This window comes from Cynocephalus volans, chromosome 2 (assembly GCF_027409185.1).
Source record: "Cynocephalus volans isolate mCynVol1 chromosome 2, mCynVol1.pri, whole genome shotgun sequence".
In the NCBI taxonomy this organism is placed as follows: domain Eukaryota; kingdom Metazoa; phylum Chordata; class Mammalia; order Dermoptera; family Cynocephalidae; genus Cynocephalus; species Cynocephalus volans.
In genome coordinates, this window is record NC_084461.1 from 116433654 (window position 1) to 116454096 (window position 20443).

General features: G+C 47.1%; 1 protein-coding gene across 10 annotated transcripts in view; it reads right to left on the bottom strand.

The window, feature by feature from the left end:
- Nucleotides 1–410: 410 nt before the first annotated feature.
- The window catches only part of P4HA2 (prolyl 4-hydroxylase subunit alpha 2), a 33461-nt gene continuing 13428 nt past the window's right edge, over nt 411–20443 (bottom strand). For 8 of the 10 annotated variants that reach the window (XM_063085750.1, XM_063085749.1, XM_063085756.1 and 5 more), the window contains 11 exons: nt 20241–20378; nt 16446–16685; nt 14981–15174; nt 14022–14198; nt 10457–10527; nt 10084–10183; nt 5916–5969; nt 5248–5313; nt 3114–3182; nt 2648–2744; nt 411–857 (listed from right to left, as the gene is read on the bottom strand). In XM_063085750.1, coding sequence (XP_062941820.1) covers nt 787–857; nt 2648–2744; nt 3114–3182; nt 5248–5313; nt 5916–5969; nt 10084–10183; nt 10457–10527; nt 14022–14198; nt 14981–15174; nt 16446–16685; nt 20241–20378 — 1277 coding nt within the window. In that variant the 3' untranslated portion in view covers nt 411–786. Of the gene's footprint in view, nt 858–2647; nt 2745–3113; nt 3183–5247; nt 5314–5362; nt 5423–5915; nt 5970–10083; nt 10184–10456; nt 10528–14021; nt 14199–14980; nt 15175–16445; nt 16686–20240; nt 20379–20443 lie in introns of all 10 variants that reach the window. The other 2 variants (XM_063085757.1, XM_063085754.1) reach the window with 2 other exon arrangements.

Here is a 20443-nt window from a genome sequence, read left to right on the forward strand (position 1 = left end):
CTTGGCTAGACTATGATGATCCATTGTCTGGTCAAATGTTCTTTTCTCTAACCTGGGAGGTGGTAAAACAGGTGCTCCCGCTCACCTTCATATTCTTTAAAGTATACATCTATATATCATGAACCATTCTGTGTATCTCAAAATATTAAAATAAATTTCAAATTATAACAGCATCACAATCATCAACATTCACGCTCTCCATGTTCTCTGTGTTTACCCCACACATTCCAGAAAAGGACACCAAAGCTTGGAGAAGACCCAAGTGTTAAAACCAGGTCTGGAACCCAAGGCCAGGGTCTTGTCACTGAAACACTCACTACCTAGACTCTGCCTGCACAGAAGCGATGCCAAGGAAATGGCAAACTTGGTGAAAGCTCCCCGTTCTTAAAAAATACTCCAAATAAGTCTCCTTAAGGCTTCTGGCAGGGACATTTTATTTTTTGGTTAGAGCCACAATTCATAGAAATGCCATAAAACAAACATGTAAACAAGGCATCAAAACTTTGGTTCATTGAAATATTTCACACCTAAAACATCTGAGGTACAAAGGCATCTTGCTTCACGTCAGACAGCCTGACTGCTGCAGCCACTCTGATCCTACCCTTGGGGCCAGAGAGACTGGGACCCGGGTCACACAGGACCTGCCCCAGTACACTCTCCCTCCGCTCCACACATTCACTCCTCCAAAGACCTGATAGGAGCTGGAACATTCAAAGGAGTCTGTCACACTGAACTGGAAGGTGACACGGGCTGTGGGACCAGGAAGGGGAGGGGCAGAAAAGGACATCAGTCAACTTCCGTTGATCCACAAGGCCTCAAGAATTCCTGTCCTCGTTCATGGAACCACTTATTGGAGACTGTGAACAGAAAGCAGGTTATGTTACAATCATATTGGTCAGTTCAGCAGCCAAAATTAATAACTCCTTTATGATGACCTCTGTATGTGCCCTGGGAATCAGACACAAGTAAGACATGGTTTTAGGTCTCAATTTGATCATGAGCTGCTGAGGAAGACACATGCATAAACAGCTAAAAATTGTACAAAATTCTGCCAGTGTCACAAGATACATATCTGCATGTATATGGGAATGGAGCCAATGGGAATCTAACCACGTGAAGGAAGAGGAGACCCCAAAGACCGAGTATGAAACTGAATAGGAGTTGTACTGGGAAGAAGATGGACATACCAAAACGGTTCCCACACCAAGGGGGTCCCAGGCAGTGGGAAGAGGATAAGAAAGTCATCAAGGCAGAAACTGCCCTGGCGTGTATTAAGAACTTCAAGAAGCCTGACATCATGGGAGGTGGCAGGTGAGAACTGAGTGGTAGGGGATGAGCATGAGGAAGTCTATCAGCACTATGGAGAGCTTCGATGTCAAACTCATGTGCTGTGGGCCAGCAGATCCCATCTGTGTGCGTGGGCACCAGAGCAGCAAAGCATGTCACCTAAGGCCATGTCTCAAACACACAGGAACTGTGATTCTGTTCTCAAACACAGACTCTCTCATAATAAATAAAACATTTATTTTAATCCACTACTGAAGTCATAGAACTTTTCAAATATAATTTAACTTAAAGTAATACATGTAATTAAAATCAAATTGTCTACAAGGCTTATAATGATAAACAGCGATCTCCTAAACCACTCATTCCCAGCCCCAATCCCCACTCCCACAGGACATTCATCTCCTTTAGTTGTTTCTTCTGATATTTAACCTCATTCTTCTAAATAACATGCTTATAATGCTATTTCTTGACTTTCAATTTTGGAATTCTTTTATTCTAACTTTAAAACACATATTTATCCCCTCCTATCTTCCCAATATAGTTAAATTACAAGTTTAAATTAATATTCAGTGTTTACATTATTATATCACGTAAATGTTGCTCACACCTAAGCCACATAGATTATACTTACATTTCCTTTCTTGCACAACTTTTTTCCCTGAAGTCAGCAACTGCCTCATTTTCTTCTTCATTCGCTTAATTTTTTGTGAATTTATAACTATCCCTGAAACTCTCCATAAAAACAACAAACTCATCTCTTCGTGATCACTTCCTGTCACATTCTGGTTCAAGCCTCTCCACGGCTCATCACAACTGCTCCCACAATAAGGCTCATGCTTCAGCCTCTGGGGCTTGGTTCCAGCCTCCAGCCTCCCCTCTTGGCCCCGGTGCCACAGGCCTTCCCTTCTTCAAGTGACAAAGGCAGCCAGCCCTCACACCTATGCTGCTGGTTTTAGCCTGTGCCTTGTTCCATGTGGGGCTTGCTTGCCTAAGATGCCCTTTTCCCTCTCTGCTTCCAGTTCTCCCTTCTGCTCCCTCAGAACCCTTGCCTGAGCCCATCCTCTGGAGAGCCATCCTGAATTTATGGTACTTATGCAGCTGTTCTCCCTCAGCGAATCCTTAGCTCTCTGGGCATCTCTGAGTGTTCCCAATCAGCTGCCTTGGTACATATAACCAGCTGATTGAACAGCTACATGGCTGGATGGTACTACCAATTAGCAGGAAAAAAAATCTCAGAGGCAAGACAGTCTCGGCTTTTTGCAAATTATGACAGTGGCTGTCTCCCGGTCAGAGTCTAAGGCAGACCATCAAAGCCCAGGCTGAGGCCACCAAGGCCAACACCACTCCTTAAGCCACTCACCCCACTTGCAGCCCACAAGCACAGGACAGGCAGCATGTCTCGTCCGGTAGTCACCTTCCCCACTCCGTAGGAGGTTGTACCAGAATACAGCTGTGCCCTGGGAAAGAGATGGCCTGTCTGAACACATCCTTAGAAACTGGGCTCAGGGACCTGCGCAGAAGCACACTTTTATGTGTTTGGGGGAACAGGACTCTGGGATTCCAGTGATAAAGAGGTTTCCCAGAAAGCACCTACCCTTCATGATGTTGTGAAAGTTTGAAAGTTTGGAAACCCATTTGCCCCTGAAGGGACTTCCCTCCTATCCCTTCTCCCCAGGTAGAAGCTGGGGCCACAAAGTCAGAGTCCAGGTTGGAAAAGGCTAAGGCACATCACAGCGACAGTCAAGCAGGCCAGGGAACAAGACTGGGGAACATGGACAAGGTCTGAGCCCTGCTTCAACCTCTGACCCACAAGAATCAGAACTTACCTTCTTAGGCAAAATTGCAGCCCCCAGATCAGGGAAGACAGTGGCACCTCCAGCTTCTACATCGCTCATCTGGGAATATAAGGCATACAGTTGGCCCTTCTACCCAAGGCTCTAAGAGCAAGTAAGCCACAAAGGACACAAGAAGGTGTTTGGATTACCCTCCTCTGAGCATGAGTGGTACTGCTTGGAGGCCAGCCCTTCTGCCAAGACAGGCTCTTCCCATGCCCTGCTTAATATGTGTTATTCATCAGGACAGTGTCCCTGCCATGGGCTCTTCAAGAGCTAATGCCCCCAGAAGACCTGCATCTGGGCTGTCCTCAGATGGGAACAATCTGGGTCTGTACTCAGAATATGCCTGTCCCAATCCCCATCCAGCCTGGGCCTTGCCTAAGCCACTGTGCCCAGTGAGCTTCCCTGACCAGGAACTCCTTGCTGCTTCCAACATCACGTGTGCCCCTACTGTGGGCTGTTCTCTGGCTCTAGTAGCTTGCTCTAGTCAGACCCTCACCTTTTCACAAGAGCTGCCCTCCCTAGGGCCATCTGGGTGGGCAGGTGGGACACAATACCTCTATAGCCCTTGCTTTTTCCCATGGTGAGGCCTCAAAACTAGACTGAACACAAGTCACAGTGGCAAGACTGCACTCATGCCTGCAGAGCACAGCTTGACTCATGCCCAAAGCACTACTTCTTTCTCATCTAGCGCTCTTACTTCAAGTTTTTTGCCTATAATGTAATAAAAATTGGAGCTAAAAAGTATTTTCCACAGGACACATACCAGACTGACTGAAGGGCACTCAACAAACATATGGTAATTGAATATGAAGAAAACCCTGATGGCTTTCCACAGCACTGGGGATCAACTCAGACTCTTTTCTAGAACCCCAAAGTCCTGTCAGTCTCTCCTCCAGACACACCAGCCTTTTTCCATTTTTCCTACATCCCAAGCTCCTTTTCTCTTCCAGGCCTACTCACTTTCTCCTCTGCCAAAAACTATGTTCCACCAGCTAATTTCCATTCAACCTCCAAGTCTCAACTGACATGTTACTTCCCAAGGGAGGCCTTCTCTGAACCCCAAGCCTAGGCTATTTCTTCATAGCACTTGTCTGCACGGTAACTAAATACTGATCTCTCTTATGTTTAAAGTAAGTCTCCCATATCAGACCTCAAGGGCCACAAGAGAGATCACATATGCCCTGCTCACCAGCATGTCCATGGCATAGTCCCCAGCATGCAATAACCATACAATAAAAACTTAAAAGGAAAAAATGAACATGGGCTTCTGTCTCTAAGTTACCTGACAGCCTCTATGCCTCTTTGGAACTGGCTCTCTCAGCAGAGGGAAGAAGAAACTGTTCCTCGTGTGAAAGGTAAACCCAATGGCCTATGAATACAGTGGAGGCAGGAGGTGGAAAGCAGACCACCCAGCCTCTGGGGAAACAAAGGCAGCTTTCACCTATGAACACCTTATGGATACCTCCTTACTGTTTTACCAAGGAGGGAACCCTCCAAGGCACTCATCCCAGAAGTCCAGACTAGCACTGGGCCCATCAAAAAGGAGCCAGAATATGATACAATATGGTTGAACCCTTAGGACATCATACTAAGTGAAATAAGCCAGCCACAAAAAGACAAAAACTCTATAATTCCATTTATATGACACTACCTGAATAACCAAAAATCACAGAGACAGAAAGCAGAATGGTCGTTTCCAGGTTGGGGAGAAGGATAATGGGGAGTTACAGTTTAATGGGTTTAGAGTTTGTTTTATGAGATGAAACTTATGGAGATGGATGGTGATAATGGTTGCACATTATGAATGTACTAAATAAATACCACTGAACCGTACACTTAAAAATGGTTAAGATGGTAAATTTTTTATGTGTGTTTTACCACAATTTTTTTAAAAAAGCAGCTAGGGATGTGAAAGTCCTGGCAGGAGTTAGAGGGGGGGCCACAGGATGGGAACAAAGGTCAACTCTCTCTTCTCTAGCCAAGAAGGGTGCTGAGGGCTAGAAGAACCTAGCCATTAACCAACGGCTGGGTGGGTTATCAGCCCTGTTGGGGGTAGAATGTAAGACAGACCTTTGGACCCAGGGTCCCCTTAGGGGCCATAAGCTACACACATCATACTCACATAGTTTAAGAATGTGGCCACACGATTTCCAGTCCCTAAATGCTTGAAAACATCTCGCTCACCGTTCTATAAAATTAAGTGAGAATGAACAGGTATGCCTGCACCTGATACTTACGTAGTTAAGAAACGTCGCTAACCTATTCCCCTCTGTTTTGAGGCCGCTGTCAAAAGGTCGCTGCAACAAATAACAACTTTCACCCAAGTATGCAACTAAGTTCACCCACCACCCACAGGACTGGAGCCAAAAGGGTCAGGGGAAGCTAATAAGCATGTGTTCCACATATCAGCCTGGAACATGGGCCAAGGCTGCAAAGAAAACTATGGCCAGGACATGGAGGGTGAGGGGGGGCAGTGGGGGGAGAGTGGAAAAGGGACAAGAACAATTTTCACAAAGACCTATTGAGGTTCTTTGCTTTAGAATCTGGGCAGAATAATAGGGTTAGGGCAGGGGAAACACTCCCCACACTGTAGGGGAAACAGCCAGGTTCACTGGGCTCCACAGGCCCCATGGTTCCAGATTTGAGCTTAACCAATAACAAAGAGTTTATCCTGATGAGGCAGGATGAGGGCGGGCACTAGTGTGGAGGCTGAAGTGCTCCTGGAAACATCAGCCTTCTCAAACCAGCTGGAGCAGGGCCCTCTGAAAGCACCTGTGATCTGGGTCTTACCCTAGAGAAATCGAAGTGCGGCTCATACTGTCCTCCCATTCCATAATTAGCAACCTGGTGGGAAATAACAGCATAGGACCTTGTCAGCACCATGAATAGCACTGTAGCAGCCCATATCTCCAGGGATACCATCTGCCCAGGCCTGAAAATAACCAGAAACCCCAAGAGCAGCCTCTCTAAAGTGAAGGATAACCATGCCCTGCCAACACAAGCAGATAAAATATTGCACACATATCTCCAGCTGTGTCCAAGACTAAGGTTGTAGCACAAATGTGGTTTCCCAAACAAAACAAGATGGCAAACTGCAGATGGCTACTGTAGGGAACCTCCAGCCCTTCAGGGATACTGAAGAAGAGGGACCCTTCTTGAGGCAGGCCCTGGCCTGCGTCCTGTTTGTTTGGAAGGTAATGAGAAGGTAATCCAGAGGAAAGCCAACAACAAACCAAAGACTGGGATTTTTTTTTTTAACACTAGTGTTGGAGATACTCAGTGCCTGGCACTGCTCCTGCCACCGTGCTCCAGCAGCTGCCCCTGGACGGGCTGAGTGAGGCAAGCATATGCAGTGGTCCCCCTCCCGCAGTGGTCCACTTAATGGAGTACTTTGTATCCAAGTGAGGCAGCAGGACATGGGTAGCTGGCTCCTGGGTGCCAAGAATTGCTGTATAGTCTTAGCACTCCTGGTGTGAGCCTGGACCTGCACTAAAGAGCTGAGCCACTGCAGCATCAGCAACTACCAGGTGTCATTAATTGGATTAGAAATTGTAAATGCCTTTGTGAACAGTTTATCAGCACAATGTAAAGTAGTAAATCACAATGGTTATTTTAGTTTCAGTAGACAGAATGAGAAACAAAGTTCAAGATGAAGTGAAGAATGTGACGTGAAATCTAAGCGATCGCAGGTCATCACCAATGTCCATCTGGGAACAATGGCTACTGTGTCTTACTGAAACCCTAAAAACCTTTGGGGCTAAGACATTAGCTCTAAGAAAGTTGGTATTTTTTGTATATCCCTTTTGGCAATTCCAATAGTCAGGTGAGATATCCTGCAAAATTGGCAATAATGAAGACTTACAGACATGGGGGAAAGAAAAGAAGGGTGGACTTTACAAGAGAAGAAATTCTCTTGTTGGAATACCACACTTGCCAAATGCAAAATTTGGGCAGTATGATTTTCAATGTCTACAAAAATTAAAATTTGGATATGAATAATCAGTGCATAAAAATATGCTGTTATCTGCTACTTCAACTTTCAATATTCCTGGAAATCCTGAAAAATACCTGGAAATCCTGTCAACAGCACAAGGAGGCCTCATTCAGGCAGCCTGAAGGCTAGAGGCACACCTAAGGAGGGAAGTGCTAGAGCAGTTGACAAAGTGATATTACAAATGCTTTTACAAATATACCTTTTCTTTGGATCCATTCTAGTCAAGAACTTGAAGAAAATTTAAAACATGACTGTGACTAGTGTGTGTCAAGGCACTCACAAAAATTTGATCACTGCTTGTTGCTGCAACTACAGAGTTTGACTGCATTTTCCAACACTTCCACTTGCTGGATGGACTGCTTAAACTTTCAGATCTCAGGTAATAAAGAAGTTGCACTGTTATAGCTGGCTCATCTTTTAACTGTTTGGAGAATTATATTTGATCGTGGTACTGAAGCCATTGTACCTACACTCTTTAATATTGTCCCTGAATAAGTACAGAATTTATAGGAATTTCTGGATTTTCAGAAACCTGATTCACCATCCAGGCATACTCAAGTCCCCAGACTCACACCTTTAATAACAAGGAACTGTACATCAAAACTGATTCCTGTGAGGAGGTATTCATTTGAATCTTTAACTTGTTGCTACAAGAGTAGAATCAGTCATTTGAAAAACATGGGTATTTATGATACTGAGGTGAAGGCAAAAAAACTGGGGGGTGTAGTTAGAAATCACTTTTCTGGTGAGGCTGAGACAAAAGTCTTTAATCTTACAGAATCCTGGAGGTGTAGCATCTCTTCCTCTATCAGACAGGCAGGCCCTCATCCAATCCACCAGAAAGCCTCAATTGCCCTTTTTCTTCCAAATGCTCTATAGCAAACACATCAACTAAAGCTGACAGAGTGTCAACAGACAGCAGAAGAACCAGCTCCTTTCCAGAAGCCTGCAGCATTCCCAAAGGGACCATGGTGTGAGGGCTGTTACTGGCATCTGGGCATTTATCACACTGCAAGCAGTCCATGTTGAGTGAGCACTTAGGAACAGGTGCTGAAATCCAGGTTCCTATTCCCCAGATCACACAGGATCAAAGCTTTCAACACTGCCTTCTAGCAAAGGAAATGCCAAGACAGCTCCTAGACAAAGAATGCAAACAAAAATGGTGTCTCAGCCACTTGGCAGCTATGGCCTGGTTCTTCCAGAAGAGTCTTGATCATAAGAGCCCCTCCATGAGAGTTCTGGCATTCAAACCCTAGTCAAGTGAGCTACAACACAAGGAGAGCCCAGATAAGATGAAGCCAGGATTGTAGAAGAAAAGCCGGTCCATAGACAGAAGCTGCTGTCTTCCACGGTTGAGTATGAGACAGGAGTACAGAAAGTACAGCTGGGAAGCTAGCTATGAGAGCAACAAGGCATAGATCCTGTCTACTCAGCCCCTCAGTCCAGAATATGAAATAAGCCAATCAGGCAGACTGTTGTCCTTGATCAGAGCCATGAGTATACTGAACACCAGCTCTGACATGGAGGAAGCAGTGGCAGATATCTTAAAAAACAAAAAAAAAAAGAAAAGAAAAACCCTGTTTCAAGAAGAAGAATCAAGATAATGCCAACAGGAATGCATCTAGTGCACCAAGAGATCCTATCGCTCTTGAAATGGTGGTGCACTCATACAAATGAGATAAAAGAAAGATGTGGGGCCGGCCCTGCGGCTTACTCAGGAGAGTGTGGTGCTGATAGCACCGAGGCCACGGGTTCGGATCCTATATAGGGATGGCCGGTGCGCTCACTGACTGAGCGTGATGCAGACAACACCGTGCCAAGGGTTGCGATCCCCTTACCAGTCAAAAAAAAAAAAAAAGAGAGAGATGTGGCAGAAGTCCTCTACTGATGTACTTGTCTGCAGAACTTATTTAAAAATTAGAGAACACTGAGTTGGCTGAACTAAAGAAATCATATAAAATTTTCCCAAGATTGCAAGGTAATCAGCATGTTTCTGAAAACTCTGGTCGACTTCGTGCAAATCCAAAAAGATGACCTTCCAAATTGGTTTTCCAATTGCTGATACAGCTACAGAGGAGAAAAAAAGAATACTGATTTTCTTGGGTATGCCCAGGTAAAAGTTCAGAGAATATTTTCCAAATGATCTGTAGTCAATATTGTAATAAGATCTATTGTTGACCAGACCCAAATGCCAAGCCTAAATGTGAAGGTTGCTAATCTTTAAATATATAGAAATTCTACCCAAACAGAGAGATCCAGGGGACTCTGGAAAGATGCTAGTGAAATTTCACTGGCAGTGCCTCAGGTCATCAATTTTACAAAAGACCCCAAAGTTCCACTGTTCAGAGGGGAGCATAGCCATTGCTTATTTGAACTCAACACCCAAGAAAATACATTACTAAGAATCTTTACTCAAACTTTTCATCGTGGTGCTGCCATGTTTCTTCACAATCACCTTTGAATAAAGGCGGAAGCCAGGATCCCAACAGGAGTATTTCGATAAGAACACTCTACCTTCACCAGCTAACTGGGCCAGGCCCCTCACTTCTCCTACCATCATACCACAGAACACTTTATGTCCAAGTGCATTTGACTGTGACACAGAACCATAACCTCTGAAGATATTTTCATCTGTCTTAGAGGTGTCCCTGGAACAACTCAGGATCTGAACTTCTGTAGCAAGAAGACATGAATGAGCCTGCCATGCCCACCACTTATCCTTAGCTCCTAGCATGATACTTGGTAACACTGTAGATACTCAACTGATATTTGCTGAACACGTACTATTAAATGCCAGCAGGCATCATTAATTCTGGGTTCCCAACATGAGATCACTCCATATTCACAGCATTGTGCATTCATGTAGTTTATTAGGACCCTAGGCCTGGTCCTAGGCACCCTGGGAGACCATCTAGCCAGAAATACTCCCTTCCCAACTCCTACAATCCCAGAGACCAGGTGTACCTGCAATAATTCTGCAGTCTTTACTGTTAACCCTGTGATGTGCTGCATCCGACGATTTACTCGGGCCACAACAGGGTCATCATCCTCCTCCAACCAGGAGCTGGGTCAAAAGAAGAAGACAGAGAAAAGAAGATGGGGAAGGCAGGTTTAGATGAGGTTCTGTGCTATCTCCCCTGACTCAGGGCCAGCACTAACAAGCAGTGCAGGGTGAGTGTGGCAAGAGGGGGAGGAAGTACTAGCCGGCAGAACAAGCCAAGCCACTCTCCCTTAGGCAGGCACTGGGATGCCCTAGAGTTAGGGTTTGAGCAGCAGCAGCACCACCACCACCACCACCATCATCATCAGCATCAGCATCAGCACCACCACCACTTACCTTTTGGAAACCCTGTAGCTGGCAACAGTGAGGACGCCTGTCTTGGGATCACGAACAGTAGCTCGTGCAAGCTAGAAGGCAGGACGACAGGGCAGATTTATCCTTTTTTGCCTTGAGTGTTTTCCCAAGAGAGAACTAGGACCAGATCTGCCACGCACATTAGTGGAGGAAGAAGTTTTGCAGACAGTAGCTCTATTCAAGACCCCATGATCCTGCAGGCCAGGGCAGAAGTCTGAGGCCTCCACACTCTGCTATCAGACTCTAGCCACTGCCCTGGTTCGGTCACTTTCACCCCTCCTCCTACCCAGATTTATGCTGCCTGTGGAATTATGCCCATGAAGTTTGCTTTGTCTGTCTATGGATCTGCCTGGACAGCCTCCTCCCTCACCAAGCTCACACACCACCCCCACCTGAGCACAGCCTGAGCTTTGCTGCACCCAACACATTCAGACTGTGCCAAGATCCCTGAGCCTCAACCTTATGTGCATCTCTTGACTTGGTCAAGTTCCACAGTCCTTCTGGACTTCAGTGGCCTCTTCTGCCAAGAAACCTATCCAGAAACTCTCCTGCTGCACCACCTCACACTGGGCTTCCACTGCTGCAAAGAATAAAGACACAGTTTTCACTCCCTTGGGAACCTCACGAAATCAGATGATATAACCAGGAAGGGATTCTACAAGCTGAGATAAGTGAACTGCTGCCTGCAAACCACCCACCCCCACAAACACACTCATGCATACACACATACACACACACCCCTCATGTACTTCATCTCCCCCCAGTCTCCACAGACAGGCTTAGTGATACTCCCGAGAGACCTGCTGCCCAGAGCCAGCCTCCAGGGAAACGGTCCAAGTGCCTCAGCTATAGATATCTAATGATTTCACATGGGTGGAGCCACAGGCCGAGACAACCCCCACCCCAACAGCACTTCCCCCTAATTTCAATAAATTATTTGATAAGTGCCTTCTATGTGCCTGGCATTACGCTGGGTGACTGAGACATGCCCCCTGCTGTCATACAACTCAGTCAAGTGGGGAAGGCAGAAAATGAGCCAGGTAATTGCAGCACAGTATAAGTAAGCTTAATATCTTGTGTGAGCTCAGCCTATGGGATTGAGAGTGGCTTCCTAGAGGAGAGGACCACCTAGCTGAGACTTGAAGAGTAAACAGGAGTTAGGCGGGTAGAAGACCATTACAGGAACAGGGAAGGAGCAGCAATGCAGAGGCCCAGGGATGAAAATGGGTGTGGCACTGACTGAGGATTAGAGGTTATGAGAGGATAACCTAAGAGATGAAAACAGGCTGAAGAGGCAAGCAGGGTCTAGGGTGTAGATGCAACCTTATGGCCAACAAGACACACAGAAGGTTTTATGCAGGGGAGGCACACTTACAATCTGAATGTAAGAAGGATCACTGTGAATAGCTCATGGAGAGCTGACTAAGGAGGGGCCAGAGGAGAAACAAAGAGGACGGTGAGGAAGCCACAGCAGACATCAGGGCAAGAGGTGGCAGTGATCTGGGCCAGGACATGGCAGAAAGGATAGAGAAGAGTGGACAGACCAGAAAGTTGGTCAGGGTGTGAAATCCACCAACCTGGACACTATGCTGCTGGAATATGTTCTGGTAAAATGGCCGACGCACCCAGGACAGATGGCTTCTCTGAGCTCCTTCCTATCCATGGGCCCTCCCTTAGCTGTGGCTCATGCCAGTCCCTCCCTAATAACAACTGCAACCACGGCTAGACTCCATCCCAAAATCTGAGCCTCAGCTTTGGCCTGACACCCACAAAGAGGTTCTAGATAGCTGTGATCTGCCCCTGGAGACAGACAGGGCTATTCTGAAAGCACACCAGGGACTCACAGACAGCTGCCAGGCATTACCCACAGGTCAAGTTAAGCTCATTGGTCCTACTTCAAAGCCAGAATAGCATCCGTCCCTTACAGCCTCCAGAAAGGAGAGATCAGCTAATGATGGCCAATATGTTTGGCTCTTCACATGGCTTCTGTTCAAAGACAAGTTTTCCCAACACTCCCTCCCCCACCCATGCCATGCATGTACATGCACACACTCACATACATACGCACGCACACACACACACACACACAAATGTCCTCAGTGTCTGGGACTGAGGGACAGGTAAGGAATCTCTCAGGAGATTTTGGCATGACAGTGCCTCCCTCACTAGTACTTCCCTAGTTTTCTTCCCTGGAGGACTGTGGAGCTGACCCAGAGAATCAGGTCCCAATTCTCCACACACACTGGCTAGACCCTCCCTCAGCCACATCAATGATACCAACAACTGACTCTAAGTCCTAGATGTCCTTGTACCTCAAGCCAAGGCTGTTTCAAGATGAGGTCCAGGGGCCAGGATTGAAACCTATTTCAGGTCTCCCCATAAGCACACGGCCTCCTGGCCACCTTGGCCACTACAGTTCTTTTAGAAGCAGAGCTAAATCCTCCCTCCCAATCATCAGTGATGGAAGAAGGGTGAGATATGGCAGAAAGTAGATCTCTTTGAAACATATCAAATGGGAGAAAGTCTTTTATAGAAACAAAAATAATTTTATAACATGACATATATACAAAACCAATAGCCCATTGTATACTTAAGAGGAATTTCCAGGAAATTCAGGAACGAGTCAAGGATGCCTGTTTTAATAATGCTCTAGAAGTTCTGGGCAGTTCAATGATACAAGAAAAACAACGGAACTGTATTAAGTATCAGGAAGGAGAAAAAATTTTCTCTATTTGCAGGTAATAATACTACCCACACAACCCAAGAGAATCAGATAAAAACCAAAAAAGAAATAAGTAAATCCAGCCACAGGCTGGGATCTGCACAATTCTGTTTCCTCGCGGGTAAAATGAAGATAGTAACATAGTCTACTTAAGAGACGTAATAGTTAATAAAAGTTGAACACTTAAAAGGCATCTAGTCACACTTAAGAACTCAGTAAACATTAACTATTACTATGAAATGTATTTTTTTTAAATCAATATTTTAGCATATAATAGCAAACTAGTAATGTAACCAGTTAAAATATAATGATGAGGAAACAAAGTAGAGTTACAGTAATGAGAAACCTACCTAGGAATAAACCTAACAAGAAATGTGCAAGGCTTATATGAAGAAACATTTAAAAAATATGATCAAATGGATCCGGAGAAGACCAATATTGTAAAGATGTACATTCTCCTCCACGTCAATCACTTCATTTGCCTTCCAGCTCCACAGGACTCAGCTTTGCAGTACCCTATGGCATATTTCCTAAAAACTCACCCATATACCAGTCCCCACCCAGGTGAACTGACACTTCTCACTGTGGGCCTTCCCTACTCCCAGTGTGACCTGGCTGTCCACATCAGTTCCTTCATTTTTCTTCCCTACTGGACCATGAAACCACAAGGTCAGGCTGAGTCTGCAGCACCTTAGAAACCCCACAGTGGACTCCTGCTAGATATTGATAAAGACCATCTGTGTAAGCAAACAAACTGCCGTGTCGTGCCAGGGACAAGAGAGAGGACCTGCCCCTTCAGGGCCCAAGAAGAACAGAGACACCTACTTTGGGTTTTGCAATCTCCTTGATCCTCTCGATTTCCTCATCAGACATGACATCGTAGTACCTGACGATGTGAGGGCTGTCCCACTCGTCCTCCTCTTTGAAGGGAGCAATGAGCAGCTGTGGTGTCCTGTTGCCATGGTGGTACCTACAGAAAAGCCTCTTCTGCCTCTGGGGTGTCTGGGGAGCACAGAGAAACAGGCCCCAAGCTGAGTCCTAACCCTCAGTCCCAGTCTGGCTGACTGCACACACTGTTCTCACACCCCATGGCCAGCAGCTGCTCCCTCCCACCCTGCCACAGAAGAAAACAAAAGCCCATCAGCTGACTGGCATGAAATGACACCCCATAAATCACACAATTTTTCTTCTCTCCCAAAGTCACCTCACGTCCGCAAGTCCTGTGATAGAGGGTAATTCCTGACCCCTTTCACAGAGATTTGAGTAAGTTTGAAGGGGTGAGGCAGGGAAGCATTTCCAGGTGATGGAGCCAGTGGGAGCCAAGCAGACATGGGCATGAAAAATGCCAAGAGCCTGCCTCACACCTGAGCCTCCTTGAGGAAGCAGTGGGATTCCAGGGCTCTCAAAGGCCACTGATGGCCGAGACAAAGCTTTACCACTAGCACTTGCTATGTCTTTATCACAGAGACTTCTGCTCCACTTGTACCATTACTTTGCTTGGGGCCTGTACATCCACACCCATCTTTCCTTCACTACAGTGAGTCAAGCAAAAGCTGGGCATGTTGAGATGGGGAGGGGAGCTCAGTCATAACTTAAGAGGATCAAAACTCTACCTGGACATCAGAGAATACCTACACATCAGCCTCAGCAGATGCTACGACGAACTGGGGGAGAAGCTCAGAAAAGGACCTAATGACAGAGCAACATGCTCCCCAAATGTGCCTGCCCAGAGCCAGAGTCCAGGTCCACAGCCTGGGCGCCATGACCCCCCTCATGTGCCTCACCAGTTTGACACCCTCCCCACGACAGAGGCTCTCGTACACATCCCTCTCGGGCAGGTAGTCCACAGGCCGCTCGTAGACGCCTTCCTGGGATGCTAGTTCAGCTTCTGTCTGATTTGATAACATTTTTTCTCTTTCTTCTTCTAGCAACTGCTCAAAGTACCGCAGATTCCCTCCAGCTCGTTCATGGCTTGGGTCTACAAAAAGCAAAGAACAAGAAGGAAAAGGAAACCACAAACATCTGTTAAGTCATTTAGAGAAATTATTCTGTAAGTGGTTTCCCTCCCAGCATCTTGCTTCCATGCTGCATTCTGCCTTCCACACCACCCAACCAAGGTGCACTGATCGGAGCTGAAAAGCCAGAAGGGGATCTCCCACCTCGGTCAGAAATGAGAGAGAAGCATCATCAAAGAGGAGGACACTCAGCTAGCCACCAAGGAGGCTTCCTTCTCAGGCTTCCCTAGAGGTCCTAAGGTCCCAGGTCCAGAAAAACAGTCCAAAGTCCTGCCTCCTTCTCCCGACTTGTCTGTGTGCCTTTTACAACCATTCCCCAGACTACGTCCACTGCTGGTAACCACATCACATGCTAGCCACAGCTAGGACACAGGCTGAAATGCCAGCAAAAAGAACAGCCACAGCACTGTCTTGTGGACCTCACAACACCCAAAGCAGGAGAGTGGCAGGACTTCTATACCACTCCCCAGATAGGAAATTGAGGCCCAAAGATGTTAAGAGACTTATGTTGAGGTTATATAGAACAAGAATCCAAGTGTCTTGACTCCCTGTGCAAGGCTCTTACTAACTCACTTGACAAGATCCTCAAAGCGCTCTTCCTACATCAGTCTTGCAGGATTCTCATATTCTAGTTGACATCAGACTCAAGGCCACATGAAAAGCAACAGCATAAGAAAGTCTTTGCTAGTCTGTGAAATCCCAGATGACAACGTTCTTACATATCAGTAAAAGGTGGAACAGATGGGTTTTAAAGGCACAGTGTTCTTGGCCTCCTTCAGTCCAACATCATAAGGCACACAAAGCACCAATGCCATGGTGCGTCGTACTGTTAGACCTCAGGTCTCTAACTAATAGCTTGAGTCACTGTTTGTCACTGCAGCAACCCTGAAGTACAGCTTGCTCAACCTGCTCCTGATGCAATGAAGGCTCCACCCTGCACAGTGCTGGATGCACCACAGCAGTGGGTCCTAATCAAAAAAGGGAGCATGTATGTAGGTGCCACAGGGCTGAGTATTATCCATCAGCAACTGGGCAGGGGCAAAGGCCAGGACTGAGGTGGGTAAGCAGCTGCTTGGTAGCTGGGCTGGGCCTGAAATCAGTAAGGCATTAGTCACTGGCCAGGTGACAGGTCAAACTGGCTCAGTCCAAGGAGAGGGATCATGTAGAAGCCAGCAAAGTCCAGTTCTTCTGCCACCCCTGATCCCCACCTTACCTTCCCCTAGAATCTCCTTACCAAGGGAAAGCAGGCGGCGGGTGAGCTCCAGGGCACGGTGCAGGTCACCCAACTGGAAGACAGCATAGCTGAGGTAGTCCAGCACCTGGGACTTGGGTGTAGTAGCCTCCTCCCCAGCATCCAGCTGCTTTAGCACTTGCTCCATCCACAGCACCGTATGATAATAGTCCCCTTCATTATAGGCCGAGCGGCCCATTCCAAAGCAGTCATCCACACTCAGCATTGCCTGGTACTTGGTTCCTGCAGCAGGAGAAGCAAATAGCCAGGCTCCAAAGAATGTCTAGGTTAGGGAGGAAGATTCCCACTTCAATGAAAAGCCTGGGCCACTGAAAGGGGGCATTATCCAAGCAGAACCCTACCAGGGCTTGAGATAACACACACTAAAAGTCCATCGATACAGTGAGCACAGACAGGTTGGCCCGTCCCATTCTGAGGTTCACAGCCAACCTGCTAGCCTCAAACTCCCCTTCTCCCAAGTGGGAAGGTGCCTTGTCATGTGGAGCCCAGGAAGCCCACCAAGAAGTAGTGCTGAAGAGAGTATGAAGGTACTGTGGGCCAAACAGGAGAAGAAATCTGGTGGGCAGCTGGCCATTTAAGTCTGGAGGGTAGAAAAATTATCTGAATATAAAAAAAAAAAACAGAATTTAGACGGCAGCAAAAGCCATGGATAAGGATAATCGTTTGCAGGAAGGAAGAGTCTGAGGAAAGAGTGGAGAATGTGGAGTCCCAGGGACCAACTGTCCTGAGAGGACAGAGGGTGAATAACACTGAGAAAGAACTAAGAAGTACAGAAACGGAGTGTGTGGGAGCGGTGTGACAGAGGCCAAGGGAGGCCAAGAGCCAGGGCTGCAGTGCCAGCTCTGGCTGTCAGGTGGCAGGGACTTCAGTGAGCACTAGCTCAGCACGTCTTTGACCATGGGTCATCTTCCACAGGCTGACGACTGGAAAGTGATCGTGAAGATAGTTTCAAGCCAATGAGAAGGAGCAGCTATAGGAAGATGCAGGATTTAGGGGGGCCTCAAGATGGGAAGGACTGTGTGTGTGTTCCTCAGAGAATAATGAGAAAATAGATCTCATAAAGAGCAAGAAGGGACTTTCCTCCCTGGAAAGCAAGGAATTCTTCCCACTATCCCATTAACAGCAATCTGGATAAGGCTCACATGAAAGAACTGCCTCAGAGTGGGTTCTTTCTGCCTGATATCCAAGATGGGCCTCTGCCCAGAATGAAACCCCTACTGCAGTGGGTCGGCTGCTTCAGAGACCAGGGTCTGCTCCTCTGGTGGCTCTGGACCCAACAACATTCCTTTCTGGAATAGGAAGCTGGGGACAGTAAACAGAATCCCCCAGGGATTAGGGGGTTCCTGGGACCCTTTCCCCTCTCCTTGGGCCTCCACAGATCTTCTCTGGCTCTGTAGGCCCAGGAACCTGCACTGATGGAGGCAGTATAACACAGCTGAGTGAGCTGGATCTGCGTGAGCCTCGCTACGGCACCCACCAGCTGTGTGACTATGGACAAGCTACCTGGCCTAAGTGTCAATCCCCTTATCTCATCAATTTTAAAGGGCTTGTGACAAGAATTCAATGAGATGACATGTGAATATGTCTCCTATGATCTCTAGGATACCAACGACCAGTATCTCTTATCAACATGCCTCACAGTTGCCGAGAATATGAAGAACGGGGAGGCTCCCAGGCACTCAACATCTCCCGCAAAAGCCAGCTGGAATGTCTACTCGCTGGAGAGTACTCCCTGCAGAGTGACAGCTGAGCTGAGTGCGGAAGGGCAATCAGACAGCTGATGTGAATAAAGAAAGGGGAACGAACAAAGGATGTGAGCAATGGGGAAGCTGGATACAACGGGTGAGGAGGCCAGGGAGATGGGGTTATGCAGTACCTCAAAAACCACACACAAGAGGAGTTTGGATTTAGACCTGAAAATTAAGCATTGTGATCAGAAGTTCATGTGAACAGACTTGTGCTTAAGTCCACAAGGAAGATGGTCTTAAGGAGTGAACTGGAGGTATGAGACAAGTCAGAATGGTTATTCAATAATCCAATTGAGAAAGAAGTGGTCATGAGGCTGCAGTCAGGGAACAAGTACAGAAGACACTAGGGAGGTAAAATCCATAGGATTTAGCATTCTGACTTAGGCAGCCAGTGATGAAGGTGTTTTTGCCAAGATAAGGGGTGAGGGAGGAAGGTATACAATTCAAAAGGGGATAAGAATTTGAGTTTGGGACACATGACATTTGAGGAGTCCATGGCATATCCAAGCAGAGATGTCCCACAGGCATTCACCTACTCCAGTTGGAAGTTCAGGAGACAAGCCTAGGCAGGAAACACAGATCTGGATGTCATCCATGTACAGGCCACACCTCAAGTGATGGAAATAGCTGGGCTCACCTGCTGAAGGTGCTTAGGGAGAACATGAGGTAGTGGTGAGTCCTGGGGAGTAACTCCCTTCCGCCCCTCATCCCTAATTCAGGACACTAACGGGTCTGTTAAATAAGTCTGAAAGGTCAATGCCAGGATATGGCTCCCTCCTACCACCAACCAATTTCACAGCTACAGTGTGAACAGATCTTGCAAGTGCCCTGAGCTGCTTTCTCACTCTGGCCTCATGACCTGGAATGGTCCAAGACCTGACAAAGGCAAAAATAAGAAGTCCACACACCTTCCTGTTGGCTCATCAGACTCCTCAGTACCAAGGCTCCAGGCCTTGACCAGCCAATAATAGAGTCCCTCTGCTTTTGTCTGCTCTAGGGTCCCAGAGGTGAGGTGGCATCAAAGGTCTAATGGGGCCTAACTGAATCTCTGGATTTACTGGTCTGTAATAGCCCCCAAAACCCAACATATCTTCTTACAAACATTAGGGCAGTCAGTGGGAAAGGGACCAATTGAGAGAGAAAGAGAGAAAGAGAGAGAGAGAGAGAGAGAAAAGGGGTGGGAGGGAGGGAGAAAATGAACGATGAGAGGCCAAAAGAGAAGAAGCAGAGACTGGCATACCAGATTTCAAAGGAGGGGAGAATATCAGGAAGAAGGGGGCAAGAAACATATTCAGTGCTGCTGAAATGTTAAAGAACATTATGCCTGAAACACATCCACTAGCTTCACCAGCGAAGTGGCCACTGGTGATCTTGCAAGAGGAGGACCAGTGGAGACAGTAGGGAAAAGAGCCAGACATTGTGGGTTCAGGAGTACACTAGAACCAGAGACACTGAGAAAGTGCAGATCACTCTATCCAGCAGCCTAACTAAGAGGGGAGAAGAGAAGAATCAGCGGCAGAGACTCAAAAGAGCCTTGCATCCTAAAAGAGGCATCTGTAAGGTAAGCAAAAAACAGAACCTATGTGTGAGCTCAGGAGAAAGAGGTGGAGACAGAATGAACAGGAGCAGAGACTAACTGAGGGGATGCAGGACAGAGGGGCAGTGAGTCCAGAGATCAGCCTTGGCCAAAAAGATATAGGAGGGTGGGGGAAGGAAGAAGGTCTGGATGCAGATCTGTGTGGTACTCGGGGGGGCAGAGGCCAAGGATGTTCCTGAACAGCAGCCTCAGCTTTCTCTGAGACACAGGCAGACAGAGCCCCAGCTAATACAGGAGGGATGTGGCGGAGCAGCTGAGGGGAGGTGACTGTCATGGCCATTAGAGATTGGCACCAACCGGGGACACAAGAGAGGATCACCTCCAGGGGTGACAGTGCACCTAAGGGTAGAGACCACAAGTGCTGGTAGTTCTAACCTGTCCAGCCACCAAAGAGACACACATGAACAGGTAAAGCCTGGAATGGTGAGGTACCTGGAAGATCCCCTCTGGAAATTGTGTCTGGGTCCAGCTTGTATGTGTCCTGAAGTCTCATCAGGGCCTTAGCAGCTCCCATCTCATCTTCGTCAGTGGGGAAGAACTGCCGCTGCACTGAGAGGTTGGCAATAAAACCTTCCAATGAGAGTGAGAACAAGAGATTACCCTTCATCCAGGGGCAGATTCCACCTGGGACCAGA